Genomic DNA, 16,747 nt, shown 5'->3' with positions numbered 1-16,747 from the left:
GCCTTCCATCGTCTTCAAGTGTTCAGGGCTTGTACAGCTATTGGAGTCAGTTTGGTGTTCTATTAAGGAGGAAGTTTTCAAAGTGCACCCATGACTTTTCTTTTGAATCAAGGAAATATTTTTTTAGTTTTCCGTTCAGAGAAGACATGATAGAAGCATTCCCCAAGTGACTTTGATGCTGAATGTCTCCTTAGGAGGTCTGGGCACGTAGAAGAATGAGCCCCTTGAGGGCTGACCCTGTTAGGACAACCTGCTCCTCAACCCCAACCTCACCATGGCTGACATTGCCCACCTGGCACTGACATCCCTGTTCCCTGCATCACAAACTTGTCCCCTGAGCTCTGCAGCTGGCTGTCCCAGCCCATTGCTCCATGTCCCACCTGCTCTCCTCAGGGCTCTGCCTGCACACAGGCCCAGGAGGAGTTTTCCTGTTTGTAAGGAAAGAATGGAAAAGCCTGAGCAGGTTTCCTAAACAACAAACCCCACTCAGGAACCACATGCTCAGTACAGGCTGCCTCTGATGATGTCACCTTTCTACAAGGGACAATGTGACCAGAAGTGATCTCTGTAAGCAGAATTCTCTGTATCTTGGAGCAGAATTCTCTGTCCCTGTCCTTTCCCTTGATCTCAGTTGCAGATGGAAGTTGATGGTGCCATTCTCACATTTAACACCTCTTTTGAATACGAACAGATGTACCCAAGAATGTGTTAAGCAAGTGTTGCTCAATGTTTATGGAAAGCTTTTGTGTTCCCAATGGAATCACAGAGATCATTGTGACACTTTGTGGCCACATGGAACCACAGAGACCAAAGTAGTGATACTGCAGGGCCTCATAGGTGAAGGGAGACCATTGTGACTCTGTGGCACCTCATGGAGCCAAGGGGTCATTGTGACACAGTGGGGCCTCATGGAACCCAGGAGTGCATTGTGACACTACAGAACCTGATGGAATGAAGGGGACACTGTGACACTGTGGGGCCTTGATGGAACTCAGGACACCATTGGTGACAGAACAGGAGCTCATGGAATGGGTAGAGCCAGGCACAGGGGACATGGCTGCAATGGTGATGGCTGTGAGGTCACTGCCACTGCAGCAGCCTGCTTGGCCCTCAGCTGACATTCTGGACAGGAGTGTTGTGAGGTCACCCAGCACATCAGAGAACCAGCACAACAGGAATTCCATCCTTGGGGAGGAGAGGGGTTTCACTATGTCAGGTTGCACAAAGCTCATGTCCTTGGACAATTGCTGGGATGGGGCATCAACTTCACTGGAAAAAGAGTTGATGTTTTGTGCCAATCTCATGGTAAAAAGTTCATTCCTTATAACAAATCTAAATCCACTCTCGTTTAGTTTAAACATATTGACCTTTCTTCTGTCACTGTAAACTTTGGGAAAAAATGACACTCCATTTTCCTTGCACTTTGACCAATATTTTTCCTTTCTCAAAACCTTGGAGAGGACTCAAAAATCTCCCTAGATGGGGTTTGGAGGCCTCATCACATAAGCAAGTTGTGCAGTTACAGAGTGGGCTCTGTAACACCATTGAGTGGCTGTATGACACCACAGAGTGGGCTGCGTGACATTACTGACTGGCTTGTGACACCACAGAGTAGGCTGTGACAGCCCACAGCAGGATGTGATATGTGACATCATAGAGTGGTCTGTGGCATCACAGTGTGGCTGTATGACATTACACAGCAGGCTGTGAGGTCACAGAGTGGACTTGTGACACCACAGGGTGGTGATGTGACATCACAAAGGGGGCTGTGAAAACATGGAACAGCTGTGTGACATCATAGAGTAGGTTGTGACATCATGGAATGGGCTGTGACATCACAGGGCAGAATTATGTGATCATAGCAAAGGCTGTGTGACATCACTGAGGGGGCTGGAAACACAGGGTGAAGTGTGACATCACAGGATGGATGTGTGACATCACAGGAGGGCTGTGTGACATCAAAGGGTGGCTGCGTGAGGTCACTGGGGAGGTCACTCTGCCCCAGCCCCTCTCAGAGTTCCCCCAGACAAGTCCAATGCTGCTCGTGCACAGCAGGGTCCCCTGTCCCCCCAGGTCCCCCCTGACCCCCAGTGCCACAGCCTCCTCCAGAGGATGTTCCACCAGATCGACCCCCAGAGCCTGACACGGGGACAGAGGGGACAGGGCCCTGGGGGGTGGGACAAGGGGACAGAGACCCCCTGGCAGTGTCCCTGTGTCCCCAGGGTGAGAGCCTGGCCCAGGGCTCCTTCACCCTGTTATGAACGAGGTCTTGAGAGCACTTAAAAAATCCCCAGCAAGGGATCAGCAAACACCAGATTTAATATTAAGTACGACAGCACAACAAAGTTCTTTGGCAAGAGTCACTCTGCTCCTGACAGGACAGTTCAGGCACACCAAGGGAAAAAAGCAACAACAAAAGCAAGGAAATTCAGGCAATCAAACCAGAAATGAACCAAGAACTGTCCCTGTGTGTGTGTGTGTGTGTGTGTTTAGGTGGGTGTGTGACACAAAAGGACAGTGAGGGCAAGGATAAAAGGAATATGGCCTGAAAGCTTAACAGGCCTCAAACTTAAAAGAACTTAACTTCTACATTAACCTTAACTTATACTTTAAACTTAACAACTTAGCAAAAGAACAGCCCTTAGCAGCATTTCACTTACTCATACCTTATGACTGAACCTCACTTACAGGCCTAAATCACTCAGATATCCAAGGCACTTCAACACCTCCCAGAGCAGCATTTCTCCCCATTTCCAGAGCACAGGCACACGTGTGTGCACACAGACAGCAAGAGGCAGTGCCCGGGAGCTGTCAGAAATTGCCCTGGAGGGCAGGGAAATGCTCACTGCGGATGCTTTTGCATCTCCCCAGCAGGCAAAGGGTTGAGCCTGGAGGAGTGGGGGGATCGGCCCAGGGTCCCTCGTTGTTCGGGGATGCCCCGAGTGCAGCAAACGGGAGAGTTCCCGGCTCGGAGAGGCCCCACTCAGAGGGAGCTCACTGCTCCAGGAGAGCTCCAAGGGGCTCCTTTTGGAGCCCCTTTGATAGGGCCCCAAGAGATGGGCTTTAGTCACAGCAATGTTTCATCCTGGCTGCACTTTGCATCAACAGCTTTCTCTGACACTGTGAGAACAGGGATGTTGTGCCACTGAGGGGAGAAAAACAGTTCCCAAGGCTGCTCCTAAAGAAAGCAGGAGCTGGTTGGACAGCAGCAGTGCCTGGGAGCAGACAGTGTTTGTGATCAGCTGCAGAGGAGCTGAGCCCAGGGGCTGTTGGCCAAGGCTGAGGCCTAACGAGCATTTCTCAGATCGCAGGGCAGCCTGAGAAGGGGAGGGAGGAATGCACCACGCCAGGGCCCCATGGAACTAAGGAGACCATTGTGACACTTTGGGGCCTTGTGGGACCGAGGGACCATTGTGACACTGCTGAGCCTCATGGAATCATGGAGACCACTGTGACATTGCAGGGCCTCATGGAACCAAGGGGACCATAGTGACTGTGTGTGGCTCCATGGAACCAAGGGACCATTGTGACACTGCAGGGCTTGTGGAACCAAGGGGCAATTTGACACTGCTGGGCCTCATGGAAGCAAAGGGGCCATTGTGACCCTACAGGACCTCATCAAACCAAGAGGCCACTGGGACACTGCAGTGCCTTACAGAACCAAGAGTCCATTGTGACACTGCGGAACCACAGGAGGTCATTGTGACACTGTGAGACCCTGTGGAGCCAAAGGTGCATTGTGACATTGCAAGGCCTCATGGAACCATGCAGAGACCTTTAAGTCACTGCATAGCTTCATGGAACCAAGGGGACATTGTGACAGTGCAGAGCACTGTGGAACCAATGAGAACACTCTGATGCTGTGAGGCCCCATGGAACCAAGAGGCCTTTGTGGCACTGCAGGGCTGCATGGAACCAAAGCTCCATGGTGACACAGAGTGGCCTCATGGAATCAATGATTAATTGTGACATTGTAGAACTAAAGAAGACCATTGTGACACCGTGAACCCCCATGGAACCAAGGGCCCATTGTGACACTACAGGGCCCCATAAAACCAAGGGAACATGGCACAGGTCTGCCTAGTTTGTACTCCCAGGGGCCGCCTAACTGCTCCAGCCAACCTTGACATGTTGAGAGTCACTTCTCATCTGCCACTGAAACACTGGGGCTCTCTGCCTTCCTTCCTGTGGAAAGGAAGTGTCCTTCTCCTCCAGGCACCCATGGCCAGAATTGGGATTGCACCAACACAGTTCCTTCTATCCAGGGATTGTTCCCACAGCAATATTGCCTTGTACTCAGAGTCCACAAACTGTAATTGCTTTCAAAGGTCTAATTGAGAGAGTTGTTTGGGGCCTTATACCTGCATTCACTATTCCACAGCCCACATCCCACTGCTCCCTCCACAAGCATCCTGTGAGGCCACAGGATGAATTTTACTTATTGCTGCTGAATTTTACTTCTCCAGAGGCTTGTTCAGATTTCAGATCTTCAGGAATTCAGTGCTTAAGGGCACATTAATATTCAAAATAGCTTTGCCAGGCTCAGGGCCAGGAGAGAGGCCGGGCAGGGCTGGCCATTGCCGGGAACAGGCCCTGAGCCCCGCAGCAGGATGGAGCTGGGGCACAGCCAAACTCACCTGCAAACCTGGGCTGAGCAGCCAGGGCTGGCAACGGCTGGGGAGAGAGGCTGGGGCTGACAAATGTCCTGGGCCCCCTCTCTGTTCTGTCCGTGCCACCAAGGGCACAGAGCAGCCTCCTCTCTCGGCCACTTGCCTGTTTTCCATCCCTTCCCCAGGCCCTGGCTCTGCCCCACAAGCCCTGGGCTCAGTCCTCCCCCTGCATGCTCACACAGGCTGAGATGGACACTGATGGGTTTCTCTCCCAGCTTCTCTCAGCCCAGCCCAGCTCCCTCCAAGCTCTCCCAGCTGCCCTGAGCTCTCTGCAGCACCAAGGGCAAACATGGCAGTGCTGATAACCAGGGAGACCATGGCCAAGTGAGGGAGGCATGTGGAAAAGGCTTTGTGCTGTCCCTGCTCAGAGGGGATCCTCAGCACAGCCCTGAACATCTGCACATAGGAGAAAACAATGAACACAAAACAGCCAGAAGTTATCCAAGCACTAATGACCATGAGCCAAAGCTCCCCAAGGCTGGAGTGTGAACAGGAGAGCTTGAGGATCTGGGGCACTTCACAGAAGAACTGGCCCAGGGCATTGCCCTGGCACAGGGGCAGGGAAAATGTACTGGCTGTGTGCAGCAGAGCAGGGAGAAAGCCACTGGCCCAGGCAGCTGCTGCCATGTGGGCACAAGCTCTGCTGCCCAGGAGGGTCCCACAGTGCAGGGGTTTGCAGATGGACACAGAGCGGTCACAGCACATGATGGTGAGGAGATAATACTCTGCTGAAATCAAGAAAAAAACCAAAAATAGTTGGGCAGCACATCCTGCATAGGAGATGTCCCTGGTGTCCCAGAGGGAATTGTGCATGCCTTTGGGGACAGTGGTGCAGATGGAGCCCAGGTCAGTGAGGGCCAGGTTGAGCAGGAAGAAGAACATGGGGTGTGCAGGTGGTGGCCGCAGGCTACGGCGCTGATGATGAGGCTGTTGGCCAGGAGGGCAGCCAGGGAGATGCCCAGCAAGAGGCAGAAGTGCAGGAGCTGCAGCTGCCACGTGTCTGTGAATGCCAGGAGGAGGAAGTGGCTGATGGAGCTGCTGTTGGACATTTGCTGTGTCTGGCCATGGGGACCTGTTGATGGAGAAAAGGACAGTGACAAGTCAGGAGAGGCTGCTTTGAGCCAAAGCTGTGCCATTCCCTGCAGACTGTCCCACTGGGACTCATCCACCCTTGTTCCTTCTCTGGGAAAACCTTCATCCAGGTCCCTGCCTGAGCTCCACTGGTGCTGTCTGAGTGTGCCATGAGCAGCCAGGCCTGTGTGTGGGGCTCTCGAGGAGCCATCCCTGCCCTGCTGCCCTGGGATTGTGGCCATGGGGCAGAGGGACAAGGCTGAATATTCAGGATTTGTCAGGGGAATCCCTCCTAATGCAGAAAGGCTTGGTAGCATTTTCACTTGCAGTTCCACAGGATAGCAGGAGGGAGTTTTAAGGAATGGTTTCCTACCCACACATCATTCCTGGTTCTCAGAGGTTAAGAAATCCCCAGCATTTCTGCTGTACTCAGAGTTTGCCACAGAGATAGGTCAGAGGCAAAGGGATTCCCTGTGGATCAGGGAAGGGTGAGGGGCTGGATGGGCTTGTTCCCAACTGCCCTGGGTTTGCACCTTTGGCTGCAATCAGAGCACAATCACACTCCCCTGTCACCCTGGGAAGAAACCAGACCCTGCTGAGAGCAGAGGGATCACTGAATATCTCACCCTCTCCAAAGGTCTCTCACCAAGGTCTCAGCCCCTCCTTCTGCCAAGGACACTCACTGTTCCCTTGGCAAACCCAACAGCATTTCCTCACTTGTGGCATCTCTGCACTTCCCTGTGGGGCATTCAGGGAACTCTCAGAGGCTCTGGCACAGATTTTCACCCAGGAGGGAAGCTCAGAGCTTGGAAGGACACAGCAAGGAGATCCCCAGGTGTGCTCATGATGGCATCTCAGGGAGGGAGGCTCAGCTCCTTCCCCTTTCCCATCAACTGCTTTGCCCACAGCCCCACAGTTCACAGGGAAGCTTGGACACCCCATTCCCATGGACACAGCTGCCTGGGAGGAATCCCAAGGGCAGTGCCTGCCTCAGCTGCTGCAAAGCCCAGAGCCTCCCTGAGAGCACCAGATAACAGTGACAGTATCAGAGGAATGCATAAACAAGAGAAGATGTTGTGGTGCTGTGCCTGAGAGGGCAGGGCAGGGACAGCCTGGCACTCAGGACAGTGTTCCCTGTCCCCAGCTGTGCACGGCACCTCCCACACACCAACAGTGCCCTCCTGCCCACAGCACTGCTCTGTTCAGCTCCCTCTCCTTCCCTCATCATCTCCCTGTGCTGCACATGTTCCTCCTGAGAGAAGCCTTGTCCCTGTCAGCGTTCACAGAGCCCATCCCACCCTCTGTGCACTCGCCCGGCTCTACAGAAACCTGCCTGTCTGCAGGGCCCTGCCTGGGGGAGGCTCTGTGTGCAGGTGGGCAAGGGCAGCTGGCAAGAGCCCTGCTGGGCCCTGCAAAGGTGCTGCTGCTGCTGTCCTTGGCCTGAGCAGTGGCTGAAGGCCCTTGAGGAGGCTCCCAGCAGACACACTGAGCACCCAAAGCTACATAGCAGGGGTTATTGTTCTTTGTGTCTGCAACCCTCGGCCCGGGAGCATCGCCCCCCCGGGACATCCCACAGGTGAGCGGGCAGGGGGAGCTCGGCCCAAATATCTTGGGCGGTGCCTGGGGTTCTTTTTGGGAGGGGGGGATTTTTGGACCTTATAGGACTGCAGCACCTAACCCCAAATAACTTCGTTGGCTGCCTGGTAGGGATTTTCTTGGGGGGGGGCAGATTTTTGAATCTTGCAAGACTCCAAATATGAGTCACAAATGCCGCTTGGGGGGATGTGGGGGAGTCCCCAGACTGTGGGATTTTTAGGAGATCCCGGTGGCATCTGCCTGGGGGGAAGGAATGGGATGGGATGGGATGGGATGGGATGGGATGGGATGGGATGGGATGAGGCCTGGGAAGGGTTGGATGTGGATTTGGGTGTGGGATGAAGTCTGGAGGAGGGGGATGGGTGGGATGGGGCCTGGGATGGGGCAGCCGAAGGTTGGGGGTGATGAAGCCAAGGGGACCCCACTCCTTAGGAGCTTGTGGGGTATCCAGCAGCTGTGAGGGAGTTTTGGGGTACCCCTGATCCTCCGGGGGTGGCGCTGGCAGCGGGGGAACACGTGGCTCCGGCACCTCTGGACCCTACCTGCGCCCCCCCTCGCCCCCAGCGCCCCCAGGAGCGGAATTTGGGGAGGGGGGAGGTGGGGGGCGCCCAGGCTGGGCCCCCCTTGCTGTCCCAGCAACTGGGGGCCGAGTGCGGGGGGAGCCCTGCAGGCATTGCCTGGCCCTGCCCGGCACAGCTGATACCCAAGCCCCAAGCCCCCTGTCCATCCCTGGGGCTGATTGGGGGGTTCCCCCCACCCAGCAGCCAGTGCTCCAGCAGCCGTGGGGCAGAGGAGGGTGGGGAATGGGGTTCTGGGGTGGGAGCAGAGGAGGAGCGGGAGGAAGAGGAGGGAGAGAGGAGGAGGAGCAGGAAAAGGAGGAGCAGCAGAACCATGAGGTTTCACCACCCACTGTGTCTGCAGCAACCCTGGCTCTGGGATCATTGCCCCCCCTGCATTCCACAGGTCACCAGGGAGGGGGAGCTCACCCCAAAGCTATTGGGGGGTCTCTGGGAGGGTGTTAGTTTTTGAGGGGTGTTTGGAACTCGCAGATTCAGGAAGTGAGCACCAGATATCTTTGCATGCCCCTGGTGGGGATTTTTTGGGTCAGAGGGTATGTTTGGATCTTGCAGGACTCCAAAGCTGAGCCATAAATGCACCTTTGGTGGAATATTAGGGGATCCATTTGGGAATTGCCTGCTATCAGCAGGACAGGACATCAGTTTTGGGGATCCCTGAGAGAGCCGGGAGGGTGGAACATTGTACTTCCCAAGTGGAGAGAGCAGACAGGGGCAATACCGGAGCTGGGGGACCCCTGGCAGGCTGGAGGGGTGGGGGAGGCTGGAGATGAGGCAGGGCTGGGAACTGTGACACTGAAAGGGGCGATGGGGAGAGGGGGAAGCCCCGAGTGCCTGGAGTGAGGGGAGCCTGGGAGCCCTGGGAGCCCTGGGAGCCAAAGCACAATCAGGGAAGAAGGGACCCCTGGGACCACCGAAACCCCACGGCATCCCTAATCAGGACCCAGGAGAAGGGGGATCCCCAGGACCCATGGGAGCCCCAGCAGCTTCAAGAATAGGGAACTCCTGAACCCCAAAGACAGAAGACTGGAAAGGGGGAACTCCTGGGAGACTTTTTCTGAACTCATTCTTATTTTAGGAGGATTTTATAGACACAAAACACCCGGTGACTTCTAGAGATAGACTTGGGCAGGAGGAACCCGCAACCCAAGGCACTCACACCCTTTTTTTTACCCAGACGAGGATTTCCGATTCCCAAAACTTGGCCAGATGGAGAAGGAGGCTGTGAGGAAGAAGATGCCCCAGGACAGCCAGGCAGGTGAGGAGGAAGTCACTGCCCCTTTCCTGCTCTCTTCTCCTCCATCTCCCAGCCCAGCATCACCCCTGGCTGCAGGACAACCCTGCTGCTGACTCTGTCCTGGTAGGGATGGACTGGGGGATCTCCTTCCCCTTCCCTCTGGCATGGAGGCAAATCCCAAATCCTCTCCTTGTCCTTTCTGCCCCAGGCAACGATCTGAGGAGAGAGACCAGGGAGGACAAGTCCTTACAGCAGAACCTCATGGAAGAGGCCATTTTGAGCAGCTCCATGACCCAGGAATCCAACCAGGAGGAAAAGCCCCAGAGATGCTGCACATGGAGGGGCTGCAAACCCAGCCCAGGGTGCTCTAAAGAGCAAAGACCCACCCTGTGCCAGAATGTTGGCATGAGCTCCAGCCAGAGTTCAGAGCTGGAGATTCCTGAGAAGCTTCATGAGACCGAGAAGCCCTACAAGTGTGGGGAATGTGGGAAGAGCTTCAGAAAGATCTCCCAGCTTATGGACCACCATCGGATCCACACAGGGGAGAAGCCCTATGAGTGTGGGGAATGTGGGAAGAGCTTCAGCCAGAGCTCCAATCTGATCCGTCACAAGAGGATCCACACTGGGGAGAGACCCTATGAGTGTTCTGAGTGTGGGAAGAGGTTTCAGAGCAGCTCAGATCTCCTCATCCATGAGCGGATTCACAGAGACAAGAGGCCTTTTCACTGTCCTGACTGCAGGAAGGGCTTCAAGCACAACTCCCACCTCCTCAGGCACCGGCGCATCCATACTGGGGAGAGACCCTATGAGTGTGGGGAATGTGGGAAGAGCTTTAGCCAGAGCTCCCACCTGATCCGTCACAAGAGGAGCCACACTGGAGAGAGGCCCTATGAGTGTTCCAAGTGCAGGAAGTGGTTTCAGACCAGCTCAGCTCTCCTCCTACACCAGCGTATTCACACAGACGAGAGGCCCTTCCGTTGCCCTGACTGCAGAAAGGGCTTCAAACATAACTCCCACCTCATCACCCACCGGCGCATCCACACTGGGGAGAGGCCCTTTGAGTGTTCCGAGTGTGGGAAGAGGTTTCAGACCAGCTCAGATCTCCTCATCCATGAGCGGATTCACACCCAGGAGAGGCCTTTCCGCTGCCCTGAGTGCAGGAAAGGCTTCAAGCGCAACTCCCACCTCATCAGGCACTGGCGCATCCACACTGGGGAGAGACCCTATGAGTGTGGGGAATGTGGGAAGAGCTTCTCCAGGAGCTCTCACTTGACCCAACACCGACAGAGGCACCAGTAAGTGAAGCCCTGCGAGTGCCCCGAGTGGGGGAAGAGCTTCATGCACTGCTCCATATTCATCCAACACCGGAGGACCCTCATTGGGAAGAGCCCTGGTGACCCACACTGCCAGTGACCCAGTGTTGTGGTTTGACCCTGGCCAAATGCCAGGCACCTATGAAATCTGCTTTCTCTTCTCTCCTCTGCTGCAGCTGTGCAGAGGAAAGGGAAAAAAAAAACCCTAACAGACACACACACACACAGAGGGCTCATGAGTCAAGATAATGAACCAGGCAGGATGCACTGAGGGGTAAAACAGATTGAGAACTTAAAGTTGCAAAGTGGTTTATTGGTAACCTAACCCTAAACAGAATCAGAGGAGGCAAATGAGAACTAAAGATACGCTCTTAATACACTGTTTCTCTGCTCACCCCCTCCCTCTTTCCCACCAATAGCGCAGGGGGTTGTGGCAGGCAGGGTATGGGTTTTTTTTGGTCAGTCCATGACCAAAATTTCTTCTGCTGTTCAGGGAGAGGAGTCCTCTATTTAGCCATGGGTCCCTCCCACTGGAGACAGTCCTCTGCAAACTTCTTTGCCATGGGTCCAATCTCTCGAGCAGCAGCTGCTGGAATCTGCTGCCCCATGAGTTCTTGTCCACAGGGTTCAGAGCTCTGAGCCCAGGCCAGGCTGTTTCCATCCCAAGGAACAAGGCCTTTCCCTGCACTGGGACTCCCACTGGATCACAGCTTCCTCCAGGCATCCACCTGCTCCTCTAGTGTGAGCACCTCCCCACAGGCTGTGGGTGGATCTCTGCACCCCTCGTGGACCCCATGGGCTGCAGGGGGACAACCTGCTTCACCATGGTCCTCACCACGGCCAGCAGAGGATTTTCATCTCTGGTTCCTGGAGCACCTCCTCCCCCACCTTCTCCACTGACCTTGGTGTCTCCATGTTGTTTTCCCTCACATATTCTCACCTCCTCCTCATCCACTGTCTAAAAAGAAGTGCTTGCTCACATTGTTTTGATTTCTTCTTAAATATGGATGTCCTGGGGCTGCCCAGGCTGGGGTACAGGACAACAGTCTCATAGTTGTGCTGGCAGAATGTGTCTACCTGAGCCCATCTGTTCTCCAGGAATTCCAGTTTTCTGTCCCAGTCCCTGGCCTGCCTCTCCCCATGTGGGGTGTGCCCCCCAAAGTGCCCAAATCACTGCTGAAGTGCCTGAGCTGCTCCCAGCTGTGGATGTTGCTGTTCACCAGCCTCTCCTGGTCAGTGCCATGGGGGGTGGGAGGGGGTTTAGGGAATCCTAGGGGGGTTTGGGAGGGGCTTTTGTGGCTTTTGGGGGCATTTGTGGTGCTGAGAGGGAGTTTGGCATGCTCTGTGAGAGAGGTTTGGGGTCCTGGCTGGGCTGTGTGACTTGGAGAGAATTTGGGTGGGTTTAGGTGGAGATGGGAATGGGGTCATGGTGGCTCTTGGGCCCATTGATATTGCAGGGAGTGGTTTGGGAGCATCCTAGGAGGAGCTGTTGGGTAGTTTGAGGGGCCTGGGAGCATGCTGTGGGGCTGGGAGAGGGTTTTAAGTGGTCATGACAAACCCAGATCCCCAAAGCTGCCACCATACCCCACCCCCCAAGGTGCTGCTGGGGTTTGGGGGCTCCATGTTGGAGTTCATCCTCCTGGCTCTGCAGGAGAAGGTGAAGGCTGTCCAAAGGGGTCATGTGTGTTTCTGAGAGCATGTGTGACCCCCATCCAAGTGTCACCTCTTTTTCCCTCCCCACAGGGCTTCTGACCCAGCTCCTGCTGCCCCCAGGAGGGAATTTGGGGAGGGGGCAGAGGGGGTGCACAGCCCCCACCGGGGGATGACCCTGAGCCAGTGCCCTTTGTTTAGCACCAACCTGGGCTTGGGGCTGCAGGAGGAAGAGGCTGATGGGAAGCAGATCCTGCAGGTGGGACAGTGCTTGGGGTCAGGGCAAGGTCCTGCCCTGCACACCTGGCTCAGGTGTGACACTGCCCCGGGAAGGGAGCAGGACATTCCCATCCCCACGGATCAGGGCTGTGAGCAGCACGTGGAGCACAGACATGGAAATACTGGGAGGAACTGGGAGCACACTGAGGGTGGGAATTATCCCCACCACCACCTTTCCAGGGCAGCCCTGGATCTGAGAAATGCTCCTTAGGCCTCAGCCTTGGCCAACAGCCCCTGGGCTCAGCTCCTCTGCAGCTGATCACAAACACTGTCTGCTCCCAGGCACTGCTGCTGTCCAACCAGCTCCTGGTTGCTTTAGGAGCAGCCTTGGGAACTGTTTTTCCCCCCTCAGTGCCACAACATCCCTGTTCTCACAGTGTCAGAGAAAGCTCTTGATGCGAAGTGCAGCCAGGATGGAACATTGCTGTGACTAAAGCCCATCTCTTGGGGCCCTATCAACAGGGCTCCAAAAGGAGCCCCTTGGAGCTCTCCTGGAGCAGTGAGCTCCCTCTGAGTGGGGCCTCTCTGAGCCGGGAACTCTCCCGTTTGCTGCACTCGGGGCATCCCCGAACAACGAGGGACCCTGGGCCAATCCCCCACTCCTCCAGGCTCAACCCTTCGCCTGCTGGGGAGATGCAAAAGCATCCGCAGTGAGCATTTCCCTGCCCTCCAGGGCAATTTCTGACACCTCCCTGGCACTGCCTCTTTCTGTCTGTGTGCACACACGTGTGCCTGTGCTCTGGAAATGGGGGAGAAATGCTGCTCTGGGAGGTGTTGAAGTGCCTTGGATATCTGAGTGAGTTAGGCCTGTAAGTGAGGTTCAGTCAAAAGGTATGAGCTAAGTGAAATGCTGCTAGGGGTTGTTCTTTTGCTAAGTTGGTAAATTTAAGGTATAAGTTCAGGTTAAGGCAGAAGTTATGTTCTGTTAAGTTTGAGGGCTGTTAAGCTTTTAGGCCATATTCCTTTTATCCTTGCCCTCACTGTTCTTTTGTCACACACACCTAAACACACACACACACACACACACACACACACACACACACACCATGCCAATTCTCAGTTCATTTCTGGTTTGATTGCCTGGATTTGCTTGCTTTTGTGGTTGCTTTTTCCCCTGGTGTGCCTGAACTGTGCAGTCAGGAGCAGAGTGACTCTTGCCAAGGAACTTTGTTGTGCTGTCGCTTAATATTAAATCTGGTTTTTCCTGATCCCTTGCTGGGGAGTTTTTAAGTGCTCTCAAGGTCTGGTTTGTAAGAGGGTGAAGGAGCCCTGGGCCAGGCTCTCGCCCTGGGGGACAGATGGACACTGCCGGGGGGTCCCTGTCCCCCTGTCCCACCCCCCAGGGCCCTGTCCCCCCTGTCCCCGTGTCAGGCTCTGGGGGTCGATCTTGTGGAACATCCTCTGGGGGAGGCTGTGGCACTGGGGGGCAGAGGAGGACCTGGGGGGACAGGGGACCCTGCTGTGCACGAGCAGCGTTGGACTTGTCTGGGGGAACTGTGAGGGGGGCTGGGGCAGAGTGACCTTTGCAGTTATGTCACACAGCCACCCTGTGTTGTCATAGCCCACTCTGTGATGTCACAGGCAACTCTGCGATTTCACACAGCCATTCCATGGCCACATAAAGCTGTCCTGTTAGGTCACAGTACATTCGATGATGTCACATAACCACCCTGTGGTGTCACACAGTCTACTCTCTGACCTCACAGCCTGCTGTATGATGTCATTCAGCTACACTGTGATGTCACAGCCTGCTTTTTGATGTAACACAACCAATCACTTATGCCACAGACCACTCTATGATGTCGCATATCACACCGTCCTCTGGGATGTCACAGCCTGCTCTGTGGTGTCACAAACCAGTCAGTAATGTCACACAGCCCATTCTGTGGTGTCATACAGCCACTCAATGATGTTACACAGCTCACTCTGTAACTGCACAGCTTGCTTATGTGATGAGGCCTCCAAAATCCATCTTGGGAGATTTTTTGGTCTTCTCCATGGTTTTTGAGAAAGGAAAAATATTGGTCAAAATGCAAGGAAAATGGAGTGTCATTTTTTCCCAAAGGTTGCAGTAACAGAAGAAGGGTCAATATCTTTAAACTAAATGAGAGTGGATTTACATTTGTTATAAGGAGGGAATATTTTACAATGAGATTGGCACAAAACTTCAAGTATTTTTCGTGTGAAGTTGCTGCCCCATCCAGGAATTATCCAAGGACAGCAGCTTTGTGCAACCTGACATAATGAAACCCCTCTCCTCCCCAAGGATGGAATTCCTGTTGTGTTGGTTCTCTGATGTGCTGGGTGACCTCAAAACACTCCTGGCCAGAATGTCAGCTGAGGGCCAAGCAGGCTGCTGCAGTGGCAGTGACTTCACAGCCATCACTATTGCAGCCATGTCCCCTGGGCCTGGCTCTCCCTATTCCATGAGCTCCTGTTCTGTCAGCAATGGTCTCCTGAGTTCCAACGAGGCCCCACAGTGTCACAGTGTCCCCTTCATTCCATGAGGTTCTGTAGTGTCACAATGCACTCCTGGGTTCCATGAGGCCCCACTGTGTCACAGTGACCCCTTGGTTCCATGAGCTGCCCCAGAGTCACAATGGTCTCCCTTCACCCATGAGGCCCTGCAGTGTCACTTTGGTCTCCATGGTTCCATGTGGCCCCAAAGTGTCACAATGATCTCTGTGATTCCATTGGGAACACAAAAGCTTTGCATAAACATTGAACAACACCTGCTTAACACACCTGGGAACATCTGTTTGTATTCAAAAGAGGGTTTAAAGGTGAGAATGGCACCATCAACTTCCATCTGCAACTGAGATCAAGGGAAAGGACAGGGACAGAGAACTGTGCATCAAGACTCAGATAATTCTGCTTACAGAGATCACTTCTGCTCACATTGTCCCTTGTAGAAAGGTGACATCATCAGAGGCAGCCTGTACTGAGCATGTGGCTCCTGAGTGGGGTTTGTTGTTTAGGAAACCTGATCAGGCTTTTCCATTCTTCCCTCACAAACAGGAAAACTCCTCCTGGGCCTGTGTGCAGGCAGAGCCCTGAGGAGAGCAGGTGGGACATGGAGCAATGGGCTGGGACAGCCAGCTGCAGAGCTCAGGGGACAAGTTTGCGATGCAGGGAACAGGGATGTCAGTGCCAGGTGAGCAATGTCAGCCATGGTGAGGTTGGGGGTGAGGAGCAGGTTGTCCCAACAGGGTCAGCCCTCAAGGGGCTCATTCTTCTACATGCCCAGACTTCCCAAGGAGACATTCAGCATCAAAGTCACTTGGGGAATGCTTCTACCACCTCTTCTCTGAACTGAAAAACAAAAAAATATTTTATTGATGTAAAAGAAAAGTCATGGGTTGCACTTTGAAATCTTCATCCTTCAAAGAACAGCAAACTGACTCCAATAGCTGTGCAATCCCTGAACACTTGAAGTCAATGGAAGGAAGACAAGGAGCTCCTGGAGGCTTTCTGTATTTTAATGAGCCTCACGGTGGATTTGGGGCTGAGTCTGTGATCCTCAGGGACTGAGAGAAGGTTGAAGAAGCTGCTCAAGGAGTTAGAAGCAGAACTCCAAGTCCCTTGGAGCATCAATGGACCCCACTGAGGGCAGAGACTGCCAAAGGCTCCCCAGGGACTCGTGAGAGCAGATTCTTGGGGCCAGGATTGCAGGGAGCCAAAGGCTCTGAGCAGGGAACTGGAATGCTGAGAGAAGCCTGGGTTGGTTGGAGGAAGCAGAAAGGCCAAGGGCTGAGCCCAGCCCTGGGACAGCAGGGCCTGTCCCTCACGGGTGGCTCAGGGCTGTTTGTGGGGCAGTGGCATGTGAGGGGGAGGAAGGACAAATGTCATAAAACTGCAACCCCTGCCAGCCTCCTCAGGGAGGGGCGAGGGAGGAGCAAAGTGCAGACCCTGAGAGGAAAGCTCCTTCAGTGGGGCCTCCAGAGGCAGTACCAGAGCCCAGGGGACAAACCCCTGGGTGCCTCTGGCCCTGCCAGCCCTGCCCAGCCCTTGGCCATGTCTCCTGCAGGCTGTGGCTCCCTGCCCATGCTGCTCCTGTGCCCTGGCCGGCTGCACACGCCCATCTCGCTGTGCCCCCAGCATTTCTCAGCCAGCATTTCTGTGCCTCCCTGGTGTCCCTGCACCCAGCGCTGCCGGTCCCTGGCACACAGAGCCATGGCAGGAGCCTGACCCTGCCAAGGGGCTTTGGAGCAGGGTGGTGGCTGCAATTGCTTCTGACCTCAGCAACTGCTCCTGCCATGGTTCCATGGGCAGCCAGCACAGCAATGCTGCTGTGCATTGTCCCTGCTGAGGGTCAAACACTATCAGGGCACATTCTCTGTCTCTAGATTTCATGCC

The 16,747-nt window shown here is 54.6% G+C and overlaps 1 protein-coding gene across 1 annotated transcript; it reads left to right on the top strand.

Annotated features, from left to right (window-relative positions):
- Positions 1–9,148: 9,148 nt before the first annotated feature.
- LOC146421068 (uncharacterized) lies at positions 9,149–10,448 on the top strand. The gene is made up of 3 exons (XM_085047608.1): positions 9,149–9,170; positions 9,358–10,231; positions 10,400–10,448. The coding sequence occupies exons 1-3, from the start codon at positions 9,149–9,151 to the stop codon at positions 10,446–10,448; spliced, it is 945 nt and encodes a 314-aa protein (XP_084903734.1).
- Positions 10,449–16,747: the final 6,299 nt, after the last annotated feature.

This window comes from Lichenostomus cassidix, unplaced genomic scaffold (assembly GCF_008360975.1).
Source record: "Lichenostomus cassidix isolate B80296 unplaced genomic scaffold, HeHo_3.0 HiC_scaffold_43, whole genome shotgun sequence".
NCBI lineage: Eukaryota > Metazoa > Chordata > Aves > Passeriformes > Meliphagidae > Lichenostomus > Lichenostomus cassidix.
This window is presented reverse-complemented; position numbering and strand designations above follow the sequence as displayed.

What these genes read in the sequence shown, in the direction of transcription:
- LOC146421068 (XM_085047608.1), top strand. Translation starts at nt 9,149, where the DNA reads ATGCCCCAGGACAGCCAGGCAG. An exon ending in GCCCCAGGACAGCCAGGCAG is followed by an intron (nt 9,171 to 9,357) that starts GTGAGGAGGAAG and finishes TTTCTGCCCCAG; the next exon opens with GCAACGATCTGAGGAGAGAG. An exon ending in TGTTCCGAGTGTGGGAAGAG is followed by an intron (nt 10,232 to 10,399) that starts GTTTCAGACCAG and finishes ATGTGGGAAGAG; the next exon opens with CTTCTCCAGGAGCTCTCACT.